General features: G+C 60.2%; 1 protein-coding gene across 7 annotated transcripts in view; it reads left to right on the top strand.

Annotated features, from left to right (window-relative positions):
• Window positions 1-16,183, top strand: part of TSNARE1 (t-SNARE domain containing 1) — an 86,262-nt gene that overhangs the window by 51,339 nt on the left and 18,740 nt on the right. For 5 of the 7 annotated variants that reach the window (XM_072949829.1, XM_072949825.1, XM_072949830.1 and 2 more), the window contains 4 exons: window positions 4,688-4,778; window positions 6,850-6,924; window positions 7,420-7,479; window positions 14,482-14,643. In XM_072949829.1, coding sequence (XP_072805930.1) covers window positions 4,688-4,778; window positions 6,850-6,924; window positions 7,420-7,479; window positions 14,482-14,643 — 388 coding nt within the window. The remainder of the gene's footprint in view (window positions 1-4,687; window positions 4,779-6,849; window positions 6,925-7,419; window positions 7,480-14,481; window positions 14,644-16,183) is intronic. The other 2 variants (XM_072949828.1, XM_072949832.1) reach the window with 1 other exon arrangement.

The following is a 16,183-nucleotide window of genomic DNA, read 5'->3' as shown; positions in this document are numbered from 1 at the left end:
CCCAGCTCCTCTGAGCAAGTGTGTGGGCTCGCGTGCAAGGCTGGGGCCCTGGCCCATGCTGCTGGCCCCTCACAACATGCTGGGGTCACCAGTGATGGTTGGACTCAAGGGGAGCTGGCGGTGTGGAGGGAGGCACAGGGGAAGGCAGACACCATGCAGGGAGCTGGACTGCAGCTTCCATCCAGGCTGAGGTCTGTGCTGGCCCAGGTCTCAGTGGACCCTGCCTCCAGCGTGACCCTACACTGGTAGGGACCACTCCAATGGCCTCCTCTCCCGGGTGGGACCTACGTGGCTGTGGAAGTAGCATCAGAGCTGCGTGGTGCTCCCTGGCAGACCAAAGGGCAAATACCCAAGCAGGGGTGGGGGGGCGGGCTCACGAGTTCCGTCTGGACATCGTCTGCTGTGTTCCCTCCACCACGCGTGTCCTCAGACACTGTCTCCCACTCCCCCCAACCATGCATGTCCTCAGCTTGGCCCTCTCCCCACCTCAGCCCCTGCGAGGCCTTTCCTTCGTCTCTGCCTCCATTCTTGTCTTTTCCTGTGTGGCTGTGTCTCACCTCATTGCCTGTCCGCTCTCAGCTGGGGCTGAAGCACCAGGAGGCGTCCTCCCTCACACGTGATTGCGGGTGGGTGACACTGATCTCAGTGGGGGTCACTCGGGTAGCTTGGGCTCTCGGGGCGTGGGCCTCTTGGGAGCTGGACTTCTGTGTCGGCTCAGGGCTCTTGGGTGAATGTTCTGACAAAGAAGTCACGAACCACATGACATTGCCTCTTATGACCAGCTCAGAAGTCACGTAGCCACACCTCTGCCGACCCCTGTGGCTAAGGCGGTCCTGAGCGTGGCCAGATGCAAGGGACCTTGACCCACCATGCATGTGGTGGGAGAAATGTTGCAGAATTTTTTGGCCAGTTTTTTCAAGCTGCCACAGTCCTGAAGCAGCAGTAGACGTGGCATCTTTGAGGAGCCAGAAGTGGGCGGCTACGGCCAAGTCTGTTGGTCAGGTGGGCCTGGGCCAGACCACACCAGCCCTTGGAGGCCTGGTAGATTGTTTGGGCTTCATTCCCCAGCAGTAGGAAGCCAGTGGAAGGCTCTGGAAGGGTGTGGCACAATGAGGGGACTGGAGACCAGGGATTCTGGGGACGGAGCCCTATTCATGCACTCCTCGCCGTGGCCGGGCTCTGAGGCCGGCTGAACAGGGAGGGCTCTCAGCAGACCTTGACCCGCTGGCGCACTGATCTTGGACATCCAGCCTCCAGACAGTGAGAAACCGCGCCCCCTGCTCCTGGGCCCCGGTGTGCGGTGCAGTGCCAGAGTGGCAGGCGCGGACGAAGCCAGCCCTGCTCATCAGCTCACGGAGGTTTGGTGGTTTCTCTTTGGCGACTGTGTGTACTGATGCTCTGAGCGTCTGTGTGGACCCTTGTTGTCCCTTCTCTTGGGTGGGTCCCTAGGAGTGGCCTTGCTGGTCAGATGGTGACTCTGTTGAACATTTTGAGTAGCCGCCAGACTGTTTCCCAGGGGCTGCACCTGTACCCCCCCAGCAGAGTGTGAGGGCTACGATTTCCCCACTCCTCCCGACCCTCGTCAGCTGCCTGTGACCCCAGCCGTCCTCCCACGGGCGCAGTGGCGTCTCAGGGTGGATTGGACCTGCACATCCCGATGCCCGGTCATGTGGAGAGTTACTGACGTTGGTATGTTTTCTGTGAGGACTGTTTGGTTCTCCGCCCGTGTTTGAATGAGGTTACTTGTCTTTTTATTGTTGATTTGCTTCCTCCTTCCGGAAGCTTCTTCCAGGCTCTGCTGCTCGCCCTCTCCTGGGCTTCTGCCCTCCCTGGTTTGGGCCACCTGTCGGCCTCCTTCGCCAGCTCCTCCTTCCAGTGTCTTCTCCTGCTTCCTCCATGCTGGGGGATCAGGCGTCAGCAGAGCCCTCCCGGGGCCCGTTGTCCACTGCAGAGACTTGAGGGGTGGCCTTGGCACCCCACACCTTCACCTAGCCCGGCTGGTGCTGCTGAAACGTGTCTCCCTTCCCCAGCTCCTGGCCACTCCACCTCTTCTCTGGACCACATCTGGCCACGCTCCAGGTCCCCACCTGTTCCTCCTCAGTGCAGCCTGGCTGGGCCTCCCCACTGCTGGTCCCCCTCGCCTTCCAGGTCAGGGTCAGCTCCTGTGCCCGAGCCTCCAGCTGGGCCTCCACGGCCGCCTCTGTCCGTCACCTGCCCTGGTGACCGTTTGTGTGCGACGCTGCCCCTTGCCCAGCCTGCTGACCCCAGGCACCCTCCAGCCTCAGCCGGGCAGCCCCTCCTCCTGCAGACTTGCCAGGCTGGGGGCGCCAGGGCTTGGGGGCTGCCTACGTGTCCGGCACAGAGGGTGGTATGAGGTGGGAGTCCAGCCTGATGTTCCTTAAACATGGTTACCTAGTTGCTGCAACTCCATTTGTTGAAAAGACTGTCCTTTGAATGCCTTGAACACCTCAGCACCTTCTTCAGTGATTACTTGAACGTCTACATACAGGGGCACCTCGGGGTTATTCTGTGTCACTGCTCTCTGTTCTCAGGACGGTGCCGTGTTGTCTTAATTACAGTTTCGTGCGGAGCCTTGAAATCCGTTGTGTCTGACCACCAGCTCTGTTCACCTTTGTTTGAAATTGTTAGGGATGCTCCTGGGCAGTTGTATTTCAGTATCAATTTTAGAATCTGCTTGTCAATTTCTGCTTTTTAAAAGCCTTTGATAATTTTGTAATTTTAAATCTGTAGTTTAAAAATTTATAATTTTATAATCTTAAGCCTTTTACAATTTTATTTGGGGTTACCTTGACTCTGCAAATCAATTTGAGGACTGATGTCTGAAGGAGCCTGGGCCTTCCTAGCTGGGAAAGTGGCCGGCCCTTCTCTCATTTCTGTTTTTATTTCTTTCAGCAGTTCCTTGCGGGTTTTAGTGCACTGGCCTTCAGTGGATTTTGTTAAACTTATGGCCGTGTTTTCATGCTGTTTATTCTAGGATAAGAGGTGTCATTGTTTAAGTTTCATTTTCCTTTGTAGATGCCTGTGCGTGTAGATGACGGGTCCTGCTGGTTGCCGCGCCCTGTGCCCTCGTTAGATTCCAGCTTCCCTAGGATTTTCCACGTCTGGGAACCTGTCTTCCGTGACAGAGGCAGTTTCATGTCTTTGTTTTCAGTGCCCATGCTGCTCACCTCTTTTCCATGTGACACTGTTGTAAGCGTGTCCTTTCACAGTCAGAACGTCATAACCCGTAAAGCGCGGCGTGGAGGCAGGACGCTGGGCGCCCCGCAGGGCCCGGGCTGGGCGGGCCTCACAGGCTCTTTCCCTCCAGCTGATCGTCTCCCTTTTCTCTCCTAGTTTCTTAGCTTTTGCACGAGTGGGCGTTGAGTTTGGCCGGATGCTTTTTCTGCGTGGTTTTATTGAGGTGATTCCCCCTTTCCAATCTGTTCTGTTAACACGAGGATTACAGTCACTGGTTTTTGGATGTCAGACCAGCCTTGCCTTCCTCGGAGGAACGCCTCTTGGTCGCAGGATGTTACCCTGGTTGTGGGCGGTTGGACGTGCACCCCTAACGCCCTGTTAGGGGCCTTGCGCTGCGCTCCTGGGCGACCTGTGCTGCTCTTTTCTTTCAGGTTCTTCAGTTAGATTTTGGTGTCAGGGTGATGCTGGCTGTGAAATGGAAGTGTCCCTTCTTGTCTGTTTTCTGGAGGAGTTTGTGGTATCGATGTTACTGCTTCTTTAAATATTTGATAGTGAAGTCATCTGTATTTTGGGAACGTTTTTTAAGAACAAATTTAATCCCGTCAATAGATACAGAGCTATTTAGGTTTTCTGTTTCTTCTTGAGTCAGTTTTGATCATTCTTGTCTTTCAAGGAATTTCTGTTTCATCTTAGTTGTCAAATTTATTGACACGTGATTCATAAGCTCTCAGGAGCTTCCCACGTTCAGCCCAGGCCAGCCCGGTGCCCACCCCCTCTGCTGCTGTGTGGGGGTCCTGCGGGGAGTAAAGAGGGGCATCTGAGCTGCAGCTGGAAGGCCAGGAGGTTCCCTGGTGTCTGCAGCCTGGAGCCAGGCCAGGGTCCTTCCCTGGCTTGGCCGTGTGAGCCCACAGGAGGCCTGAGGGCAGGGTTGTCCCCCACCACTCTGTCCACAGGGGCGGCAGTCAACCTCACACCAGCAGGGTGCTGGGAGAGACCCCCAGCCTGGGTCTGGAGATGGGCGTCTCACCCGCAGCCCCAGAGGCCTGCCCAGCAGGCTAAGGTTTCCTCAGCGGTGGTCCCAGGGCCATCTCTGCGGCCACCCTGCTCCCTGGGCCTGACTGGTGCTGCCCCCTGGGGCCTCTGCGGGAGGGCTCAGGGCTGGGCGCCGGTGGTGCAGGTGCCAACCCCATGGCTTGTGTGTGGGTCCGTGGGGTCCACAGGGTGAGGGGTGTGGTGACAGGGACTCGAGCTCACTGTGCACTTCCCTCCCTCCTGCCTCACCCGCCCACCCCTGCATCCTCTCCTGTCTCCCTCCCTGGGCCTGCCTGTGTGTCCTTACTCCCATCTGGCCCTCTTTCCTCTGCCTGCTTCTTCCTTCCTGCTGGCTTCCCTCTCCCGTGTCCTCTTCGCACACCCGTGCCCGCTCTGCTGCTCCCACCAACCCCACCCCCCCACCTTCTCTCCCCTCCGCCCCGCACGCTTGCCCCAGGCATGCGGCACAGCAGGAGACCAACCAAACCGTTGCAGCCAGCACCAGCGCCCTGAAGCAGATGGCCGAGCTCCTGCGGGGCTGCTCCCGGGTATGTTCCCTGGGGACTGGGGCGGTGGCGGGGGGGGGGGGGGGGCGCCAGGGGGCGGTGCAGCGTGGGGAAAGGATGGCCCACGTGGCTGCTTGGGGCAGAGGTTGCGTGTTCAGCCGTCCACTGGGCAGTGTCACAGGCCAGGCAGTGGTGTGGGTGCTGTGGGCTCCCAGCCCTCCTGGACAGGAGTGCCTCCGTCCGGCCGGCCTGAGACCCCTCCGCTGCTCCACATGCCCGCGATTTAACCATCATGGCTTGGGTGTGGGACCAGAGGCAGCTGCCTGGCCTGGCCTTTCACCCAGGGTCACACCGCACCGGGCAGCGTCTGCCGCGGTTCCGTGGCCTTGGCGTTCGGGGACCTTTTTGTCTGTGGCTTTGTGCTTTATTCTTGCACTTATGCCTGCCTGAGGCATCACGGAGGGCAGGGCGGAGGCACTAGATTTGAGCTCTGGTCTTTCTGGGTCCAGAGCTGTATGTCACCAGGGCAGGAAAGCAGAGTTGAGCCCCTTGGGAATTCAGAGGGATCCCTTTTATAAAAGCAGAATACATCCTTCCTTCTTTCAGTCCTCCCATCCACCAGCTCGCTGTTTGTTCGTCTGTCCGTCCATCCATCCACTTACCTGCCTGTCTGCTGACTTACCCACCCATCCATCATCTAAGAACCCAACAAACATTTACTGAACACCTGCTCTGCCAGATGCTGGGAGAGGGATACAGATGAGGTCCCCCATTACGGCTCTCATAGTCCCGTGGGAGGACGTGCTGTCCGGGCGGACTGCCAAGGGGTCACTGCTCTCTCAGGGAGGTGAGGCTGTGCCATCACCTGGAGCTGAGGGTGGACCATGTGGGCTGGAGCTGGAGCTAGAGGGGTTCTGCCATAAAGCACTAAATAACTCCCTGGGCTCTTAGGTCTGTCCTGGGGCATACGTATGGTGCTAATTACAAGAGCCTCACCTGGACACTGAAGCAGGTGCCACAGAGCTGCAGCCACACAGGGACTGGGAGGCCCAGGTGCTGCCCAGTGCGCCTGAGGGGCCTGTGTTGGAGAGCCGGTCTTGCTGAGACGCGGCCGGCCCACCGGTGCACCTGCAGCTCGCCCTCACCCATGGGCTTGCACGGGGTGCACGGTGGCAGTGAGGGGTGGGTTTTGTGACTTGAAACGCAGGGTCTGGGAAGAGGCCGGGGCCCTCCCGGGAGCTGGCGGGAAGTGCTGGGGGCAGGAGGGGACTGGGAGCCCATGTCTGCGTCCTGGTCCAAGGACACTGGGACAGGCGTGGTCTGTCGGTGCCAGGCTGCGAGGTGAGAGAGGAGGGCTTAGGGCTCCTGATGGCCGGTGGTGCTCACACGCACCTGAGCGGGTGGTGCCAGGGTCCAGGGCCTGCTTGTCCGTCCCCTGGTTTGACAGTATGTCTTGAGTGCCGGCTCTGTGCAGGCATCATTCTGGACAGTGGGGTGCAGAGACCAACAGGGGACGAGGTCCCATTCCAGCCGGAGGACAGTGGTCACGGAGGGGAGCCAAGGGGCTGGTGCTGGCTTGATGGACGGCTTGGTGACTGCAGCTCTGATGCCGGGGACAAGATGCAGCCTCGTGTGTGGTTGGGCACATGTGCTCTGGGGCCAGCGGCCTGGCTCCACCACCTGTGTGGACTGGAACAGGCCTCTGAGAACTCGGGCCCAGGATCTCCTGAGCTGTCAGAGGGGCTCCGAACTCACCTGAGTCGTACTGGAGACCACACAGGCATGCTGTGCCAGGGCGGCTGGCTCCGCGGTCAGTGCTGACTGCGTGTTGGGGCTGGGCGGGGCTGGCGTCGGGCGATGCTGTCTGTGCTCACGGAGCCCTGCTGGTGTTTGAGGGGATGAAGCAGGTGCAGTAGACATGGACGGGCCCGGTTCTAATGTGGGGGTGATGATGGCCGTGGGACTGGTGGTGGGTGGACCGGGGGCTGTGGGGCGGGCGCTGCCAGGAGTGGCAGGAGGGCGCAGGAGTGTAGGGACTGAAGTGCCCGAGGACAGAGGGGCTGCAGAGGCAGGACGAGGCCTCAGACCTGTGGAAGCCGTCCTCTCTCTGCAGCAGGAGCGCCTGCAGCTGGACTGCCTGAAAACTCAGCTCTTAGATGCCGTCCAGCGCTATGGAGTGGTGCAGAAGGTGAGGCACCTGCAGGTGAGGTTGCCGGGCAGGTGGGGTGGGCTTGGTCCCCTGAGCACTCGCTCGGTCAGCCTGGCATGGTCCCATCCCCTGAAGCAGAGGACGGGCAGCCCTGCAGACGCATAGCAGCCGCCGGGGTCCCGCTGGTGCGGCCGCGGCGCATGCAGCGAGGGCTCTTTGACTTCTGGAGCACGGCCCAGGACAGTCCTTGCGACGGCCTCTTGGGAGGGGGGACAGCAGGTATCCCTCGTCCTGACAGGTGAGGAAACAGCCCCAGAGAGCCCGGGTGTGTGGAGGAGGCCGTCTAGCAGAGCGCCTGCCGAGCCCGGCCCGGCTCCCAGCTTTCCTGACACGTGGGGCGGCTCTCTTCTTGGGGCTGGAGCTGTGCTCTGCCGTCGGCCGTGGTCCAGTACGTCGTGTTTATCTGACGCTGCTGCTCTCTTCCTCACCTTTTCTGTTCTTCCTCTCTCCCTCTTCTTGTACTTTGTCCAACAGAAAATTGCAGAGAAGTCCAGAGCCCTGCTTCCCACGGCACAGAGGGGTGGCAGACGGCAGGTGGGTACTGAGGTTGACCATGGTCAGTGGCTGTTCGGGGACAGCATAGAGTCCGGTGCCACTGGGCTGCAGGGAAGAGCAAGGGGTACCAAGGACAGGGGCCTCTGTCTGAGGACGTCACCTTGACAAATGACCTTTGAGGAAATTGGCGTTTTTCCCTCAAGGCTCTAGCGCGGGCTTGATGAGGAAGGTCGATGGTGTTGATGTGTTGAAATGTCCCTAGATCATCAGAGAAGTGACAGAAAGAACTAACTTAAGATAAACTGCAGTAAAGCAAGGCTGCGTGTTACGCTGTGGGCGACACTGAGGGCACAAGAGCGTCCCTGTAAGATGAGTTAACAGAGGGGAACATGCGGAATAGAACAAACCTGGATTAATTTAAAAGCAACAAAAGAGAAATAAGCAAAAAACAGGAAAAATAGGCAACAAGTTGTGAGATGGTGGACTTAACACTACTTACGTTGAGTTAAAACGAGCGAATCCCTCCAGCTACAGGGAGCAGACTGTCAGCCTCGGTTAGAAGGAAAATACTATGTAGTGCTTACAAGAGGTGAACCTGAAATGTGAATCTAGAAAAGTGTTGAAAGTAAAAGGATGGAAGAAAGATACATTACGCAACCATAAAGCAAAAGAAAACGGGCATGGCCGTATCAGCATCTGAATAGGTAGGCGGTACGTGGAGGGGGTGGTGGCGACACGGAGGTGCGTTGTGCAGGGACAAAAGGCGTCTAAATTTACGTGTAACTGTATGTGCGTAATAATTGAGCATCAAATAATATAAATACAAAGCAAAACTGACAGTAGTAAAAGGGAAAACTCGTAAATCTACAATCACAGTTGGGAATTGGGACACACTTCCCTAAGTGAGTAATAAAATAGACCAGAAAGATTCAGCGAGGTTATGAGAGATTCAAATAATAACCTGACCTAATTGGTATTTATGACACTGTTCCACCGCGAGAGACCGTGTGTTCCTTTCAAGCGCACGTATGTGTACACCGGACATTAAAGCCAGTCTCAGCAGATTCTAAAGGGTTGAGTGTGTTCTCTAACCAGAGTGCAATTAAAGGAGAATCTGCTAACAAAGAAGTCACTGGGGGGCTGAGAATTTAAAGAACACAATTTGAAATAACCCACGGATCAAAGAAGAAACCGCAGTGGAAATTAGAAATCATCTTGAACTGAACAAAGACGAAAGTGTAGCAGTTGGAGACTCAGTGAGGACCTGGCCCAGGCCCGGTGCCGGCCGCGTGGCTGGGGGCGCTGAGGGCTGGGGCACAACACTGCCGCTCCCAGCAGACTCTTTACCTCAGCTAGCCCACCCACAGGTCACTTCACTGGATCCTTGACCCATATTGTGATCGGAAAGGCAACGAAGCTTCTAGAAGCCACCATGGGAGGCTGTCTTCACATCTACATGGTGAGCAGACATTCCTTACACAGATGAAAATGTACTGACTAGAAAGAGATGGTAGACTTGACTTTGTAAAATCTGTACACCCATAAGAGAATGAAGAGACACCCCACAGTGAGAGAAGGCGTTTGCACAACACATCTCTGAAAACAGTTATGTCCGTGATATATAAAGATCTCCTACAAATCAATAGGAACAGGCAGGCAACTCAATTCAAAAACACACAAGGGTGAACATCACAAGGCAGGGTGAACCACCACGCCTCATCACTGCACACCTCACAGCTGCCAAAACAGCTAAAACTGCAGATAGAAGCGCGGGGGAATGCCACATGTCAGCGAGGCCACAGGGCACCCAGAGATCTCGCTCACTTGATGGGAACCCTGGTGATATTGGCCAGAGGGTGTCATCTTCCTACCTGTGACCTTGCAGCTCCACCCGAGGTGTGTACCCTGTAGGAACGCACACACGTGTCATGGAAGCACTCGGCACCGTGGGACATGCAGCAGGATGGACAGGCACTTGTGCCAAGTCCGTAAGTGGAAGACACTCCTTGCTCTGTGGCCAGCAAGGTCCCGGTGGCAGCTTGGACACGTGCTGAGCCCAAGGAGCAAGACTGAAGAGGACGGAGGTCGAAACTGGGCCAAACTAACAGGCAGAGTTAGAAGCCAGATGGTTTTCCTTGGATGGGGACAGTGTAATGAGTGGGGGTCTGGAGGGCCACTTCTGGGGTCCTGGAGTGTCCATACCTGACCCGAGAGTCTTTCCCTTGCTCTGGCTGACGTGCCTGTGCATTTGTGATGTGTACATTGGACTGTTGGTGCTCTGTTTCGGTTGGATGTTTCTTAGAGGAGGAGGGTGGCCACCGGTGCCCCTGAGAGACTGAGAAAGATTAGGTCATTTCCGGGAACGTTGTGGGCTGACGTCCACGAGCTGACACACTGCAGGGTTCAACCCCGGGGTGTAGCTGTGTCGATGCCCCAGACTTTGGGGCCACCGTCTGCAGGCAGAGGGTCCTGGCAGGAGTGGGGGTGCCCGCTGCCCACCGGCTCTCCTCCGAGCTGAGCTCTGGATGTGGCTGCCAGCAGGTCGGCCACAGTCCCGGCCAGGAGCCGGGTCTGTCTCCCGCCCGGTCAGGCCCAGCCGCGGGCAGTGCTGCTGCGCCGGGCTCCTGCCCCGGGGCCGGGCCGCGCTGTGCAGCGCGGGGAGTGGGCGGCAGTCTGCGCCGCCTCAGGCAGCCTCACGCCTGCCGGGCAGTTCCCAGGCACCGGCGGTCGGCCCTGCCCCGTCGTGGCTTCTTTATTTAATGTGCGGCCGGGCAGGACTGAACGTCGCGCCACACCTGTGTTCCGGGGTTTGCCAAGCCTCCAGAGGCTTCCATTTGTGGACAAGCAGGGCCGTTCACTGTTTGGAGAAATCAGTGAGCAGCCGCAGGCTCCTAGACAAGCTGTGTTTCCCAGGCCTGTGACTGGCCCTCGCCCTGACCCCTGCCCTGCCGCTGGGTCACGGATGTTCCCACGTGGAGCCCCGGGTCGGAGTCCACGAGGAGGTGACCTGTTCCCAGAGGCCCCGAGAGCCCTGGGTCCCACTTCCCTACTTGTTGGCCCCGGGTGGGGGCCATGCTGAGCACCCCCAGCGTGACCCCCGGCCTCCCTGAGCCTCCACTGGGCTCCATCTCTTCTCACGGGAAACCGCTCGGCCCTGCCCTCCCGCAGTCACGTTGGATTCGGAGCCTCTAACCTACGTGTCAGGATGGGACCCAAGCCCTTGGCCTCAGAGGGAAGAGAAAGCTGCCTTTGTTGGCGGCCCCGCAAGCTGGAAGACCATCACACGGCTGTCCCCTCTCTCTGGCCCCAGGGCCTTGCCAGCAAATCCTAATCCTGGCTTTGGAGCTCGAGACCCAAGCTGAGCCTTTGTGAGGAGGATAAAGGGCGCTTTCTGATCCTTTCAGGAGGAGGGCTGTTTTGGGACTAGGCATCTCAGCCGTTTCTCCCTCCCTGGTCCCTTGTCCGGAGCTGCTCAAGGAGGGTGCCCAGTACCTGGGGAGGCCAGGCCGCACGCCCGTGTCTGCAGGGAGGCCTGCACCCTTTGCTTCAGCTTTCCGGGGCTCCCACTGAAAGCCAGGCTCCCAGAGGCTGAACGTGACACCCCATGCACTTCCTCACCGGCTTATTGACTCCCTGGGTCAGCTGGTCCATGGTGCTCACCACGGGCTGTGCCCTGGTGCCCCATCCATGTCCTGCTGGCCACGTTGTGCTGCCACAGCACTGCTGTGGGGGGCGCTCCTGCATCTAGGCCCTGAGGTGCACGGCCGGGGCTCTTCCCACTCAGGTTACTGGATTGACCGGGGAAACTTGCAGAAGCCCCTGCTCAGGCGGTGCCCTCAGGCCAATGGAATTGGGCAGGTGGGGGGCCGGGTGCCCTGTTATGGAGCAGCCACTGCTGGGAGGGGTGCGCCGCTGGCGCCCCGTGACTCCGCCTGCACGGGCGGCTGGGGCATCCGGGGTTGCACCTGCTGGGAGGGGTGTGCCACTGGCGACCATGCAGGCGTGCGCACCTGGCGCCCCGTGACTCCGCCTGCATGGGCGGCTGGGGCACCCAGCGTCACACCTGGGCTTTCGGGCCGCGTCTGGTTCTCACGTTGCTTCCTGGTTGGGACTTTACCTTCGTCTCATTCACCCCTTTCCGTGACTCTGGGACATGGTGGTGTCAGCCCTGCCTTATGGAGGTGAAGGTGGAGGCTTGGAGCAGTTAAGAGACTTGCCAGGACCACACAGCTAGGAAGCCATGGAGCCAAGCTTTTCCTGTTTGCTCGCTGCCCTTGCCGAGGGTGTGCGGTCAGTGAGGGGGACGAGACGCCGTCACTGCTGCTGGGAGTGAGGGTTGTGCCCGGCACCGCGTGGACAGGAGATGGGTCGGGATGGGGCAGGCAGCGCAGCTGGTGTGTGCTGAGCAGGGGCCTTGGGTGGGGGTCACCGTTCCCGTTCCCTGGGGAGCACTGAGCCCTGAGCGGGTGTCTGCCGGCCCGGGCCTCCCAGTGGTGCCAGTGCTGGGCCAGAGGCTGATTCAGCTCCGGCTGCAGCGTGGGGCGGGGGAGCTGGGAGCCGCAGAAGGGGAGGCGGGGGGCGCGGGGCCTGGCGTGGGGCCAGCCCCCACCCGCTCCTGCCCGCCTGGCACTGCTCACTTCCTCCCGCCCACACGGAAAGGGGAGGTGGTAATTGCCGCCTTGGACGAGCAGCGCTTGTCAACAGGTTTTTCAGATCTTTTATTTTATATTCATCTATCCACATATTTACTTATTTAAAGGCCTCTGCTGACTCCCGGGGAAGAGGTCTGTGGGGAGGATGTGGCTTTGGGAGGAGGATGGGGTGAGTGCGGATGTGTCACCCTGTGACGGGGCAGCGTGCCCATCCTGTGGGGCTGTGAGCGGAGCTGGAGGAAAAGGAGGCACCAGGCATCCCACTGTGTCCCTCTGCAGCCCCAGTGGTGGTGGTGGTCCTGTTAACCACCAGGGCCTCCCATGGGCAGGGCCACTCAGGGTGCCCGCTGTCCCCCACCCTGGATGCAGTCAGCACATGCTTTCACGGTGTCACGTGCCGTCCTGTGCTGGCGTCTGTCAAGCTGGTGCTGTTCGTTGCTTTCGACGCGCAGGTGAGTGTGTCTGCCCGGGGCTCTCCCGCTCTGTCTGCTCCATCCCCAGACCTGGCCCGGGAGGGCCGTTGTGGGCCTGACATGCAGGACAGAACGTGGATGTGTGCCCTCCTCCTGCTGACCCAAGGGGCACCTCCTGGGGGCACGGCGGGGCCAGAGCTGGGTTGTGGCGGGCCCACAGGAGGCAGGGTCTGCTGGAAGAACAAGCGTGGTCCTGGAGCTGCCACCCATGAGACAGCCCCAGCCGGGGGGACCTGGAGGCCCCCCTTCCACCCCGAGTCCCACGTGTCACTTCTGCTGGCATCAGTGTGGCCCTGTGGCCTGAGCGGCACAGGAAGGTTGGAAGCTAGTCTTCCTCGCAGGCAAACATCAGGGGCCGGGGACAAAGAGGAAAGCAGAAGAGAGGCAGGTCATGGCCTCTGCAGCCGCCTCCAGGGGGACTGATGCCGAGTCCCGGGATGTGGAGCCAGCAGAGGGTGGTCCTGTGGATGATGCCAGCCCTGTGTTCAGCCCCGTCCCGTTGCCCGACACTGTAGGAGGGGCTGAAGGGAGTTCTAGACTTGCGGGTGCCCGCCAGCTGTGTGCCCAGCACTGACCTCTGCCTCTAGGACAGCACTGCCCCTGGGCTGGGAGGGGGGCACTATGGTCAGCGCTGCCCAGGCACTGTCCTCTCTCCTGGCTTGGGGCTCCCGCCCTGGAGCTCCTCTGGGCTGCGTGGGAGCCCGGAGTCCCGGCTTCACGTCTGTGATACGGGCTCCTGGCTGCTCCCTACGAGGTTTTCGGGAGCGTCAGGGACACGCAGGAGGTGGGAAGCACTAGCTGCCGGGCTGCCCTCCCGTTGCCCCTGTCATCTCATACATGTACACGTGGTAACACACACGGTCACGCACCTGTGATCGTGCACACAGACTCAGCATGAGGAAACGCCCCGACTGGGAGGGGGCAGTGTGGGGGCCGTCACCTGCTGCCTGGCGGGAGGAGGGGGAGGGCGTGCAGATCAGTGGCTTTGTTGTTGCACATTTGTGGTTAACTTGAATGTGTTGTGTGTGTGAAGTCACGGCTCTGGGGGGGCCTGTCCCCATGTCCTGCTCACCTCTGGAGGGGGCCGGGGTCAGTGCAGCCCCCCACAGGCACCCCGCACCCAACTCGGACCTGGACCCTCAGAAGGGTGTCAGCTCGCTTGTACCCAGACTGTCCCATGAGGGAGCGAATAGGGCTTATTCAGGGGAGATGCCACTACTGAACTTTAAATTTTGGTAAGTTGAAAAAATGAGTAAAGAATGAAACAACTTGAAAACCCCCCTCAGGCTTCCCTTCCCCGTGGTCCCGCCCCAGCTGGGGGCGGGGTGGTGGTGGAGGATTGTGTCCTGCCTTGTGACATCCATGGCTCGGTTTCCACAGCCCTTGCCTGGCAGCTGCTCCCCAGTCTGTAACCCGCTCTAGGATGGGCTTTTGGGGAGTTCACAGCCCCCAGATGAGAAGCTGGGGTTTGTGTTTGTGCATGTAGGGGCATTTTCTGGGGGTTCTCAAAAGAGGCTGGTGACCCCCAAGAGCTGGGAACATGGCAGCTGTGCTCTGCAGGGCCTTCCATGTGGCCCTAGCTTGGGAAGTGGATGTGGGGTCCCCGCAGCCAGGCCTGGGATGGCTAGAGGTGGGCACGTGAGCTGAAGGGCAGGGGCCTGGCATCTGCCCATCCCTGGTCCCTGTGCACCATTCATAGCAGCCCCAGCTCCCCATGGCCCCGTGGGGATGTCCCCCAGTGACAGGGTGGAGGTCCCAGGCCCCCACCCTTTCAGGGCTGTAGAGTCCGGGCCGGGGATGGGGCTCCTGGGTGCCTGAGCCACGGCTGAAGCTGCCTGCTGGGAGCCCGGAGGAAGATGCAGCCCCTCCTGGTGGCGGTGAGCTGTGTTCAGGCAACCATAGGTCCGTGTCTTCAGCAGAGCTCCCAGACCCCTCTTGCCGAGCTCGCCGAGGACGAGAAGATCTTTAATGGGGGCGACAGCGTGTGGCAGGGCCAGGAGCAGGTGCTGCTTCCGGAGATCACCGAGGAGGACCTGGAGGCCATCCGGCTGCGCGAGGAGGCAGTCCTGCAGATCGAGGTGAGGGTGGCTGTGGGTGTGTGCCAGTGTGTGTGCGTGTGTGTGAGGGCGCCCGGTGTGCTCGGACTCCTGGCTGTGTGGCTGTTGGCTCTCTGAGTGGTGGCTCGGTCAGCCCTGCAGGCTGACCAGTAGGCCGTGACCCGTCCCCCGTCTGAGGCTGGGGGGGCTGGAGCTGGGCTCCTAGGGCCTTGCCTGAGCTGTCGGCCTCCCCTTGGCCATCTGGCCACCAGGGGGGGAGAGCAGAGTCCAGGGACCCCGACGGTTGCACTCTGTGTCTCATGCCCACCACCTGGCATTTTCCTAACAGGGCTCAGCCCTCTGGCCTGGAATCCCCCGGCCACTTCCTTCTCTGCACACCTGGATTTCCGGGAGGCTGTTTCGCTGATGAGGCCGTTCAGCACCTTGGGCAGTTCCCATTAGATGTGTTTTGAGTGGTGGAATGAACTGCCAGGAGACTGAACCTGTAATTAAGCGGTCTGCCAGCAGGTGGCGATGTTGTTGGAGGCGCGGGGGTGGGGAGGGGGCCTGGGTGAGGGCTGCTTGCTCTTTGTTCTTCTCAAGCTTGCGCGTGTGCAACACGTCCCGCCAAATGCTCCTCTGGCCGCGGACAGTCTGTGACTCCGGCCAGCGGCCTGCAGTCCCTTGAGCTGGGTGCATGAATGTGTGTGTGAGCACGTGGGTGGCCGTGTAGGTGTGGGAGCAGGGGTGCGGGTGAGTGTGCGAGCCGGTGAGTGAGTGTGCGAGTGGCCTCTCGCTCCTGACGCTGGAAGTGCCCGCAGGTTGTAGCAGGTGGGCCGCCCGGTGGAGACGTGCTAGCTCTGTGGGTGTTGGGGTCCTGCCCCCGGGTGTGGCTGTGGGCGGTGGGCCTGAGCCTCCGGGGAGGCAGGTGTCCCTCCTCTCTCTGTGCCTCTGTCTCATCGCCCGAAGCTCCCAGGGGCTGGGTTTCTGGAACAAAGTCCCCTAAAAGCAGCTGCTCTTAGAGGATCAGGGAACTGGCGAGATGGTGAACCGAGTCCCTGGCTCGCCGTGGCTCTGACCAGCAGGTCCTGGACTCTTGAAGCCCTGTGAGGAGGTGGCATCCCACCGCTTTACCCCTGGGGCCTGGGGGTGGGGAGGGCTTGTTTCCCCAGCCCCTGTCAGAGGACTCTGCCTCAGCAGAGCCCCCGCTCTCCTCACACCCAACCTCGCTCCCCAGAGAGGAAGGCGGCCGTCTGGCCGGCCCTGGCAGGAGGCCCCTCCTGTTGCTGAGATGGTCCAGAGCAGGACCAGACACACAGAGAGGGCACGGGAGACCTGCTTTCCCTGGAAAGTCGAGAACAGATCAGGAGATGTTGCCCCAGTGACCCGGGGGCTGGGAGGCCCTGGAGGCAGAGGGACCCGCATCTGCCTTCAGCTCGAGAACCAAAACCCTCTCAGGAAGGGCCCCCGAGAACCGCGCGGGCTCGCCCGGGCCTGGCCGAGTGCGTGGTGGGTGAGCGGCTGCTCGTGACTGCCTGGGTGCGAGGCGCGGGGGGCCAGGGGAGCCCCCAGGAGAGGCCGG

This window comes from Vicugna pacos, chromosome 25 (genome assembly GCF_048564905.1).
Source record: "Vicugna pacos chromosome 25, VicPac4, whole genome shotgun sequence".
NCBI classification, from domain to species: domain Eukaryota; kingdom Metazoa; phylum Chordata; class Mammalia; order Artiodactyla; family Camelidae; genus Vicugna; species Vicugna pacos.
This window is presented reverse-complemented; position numbering and strand designations above follow the sequence as displayed.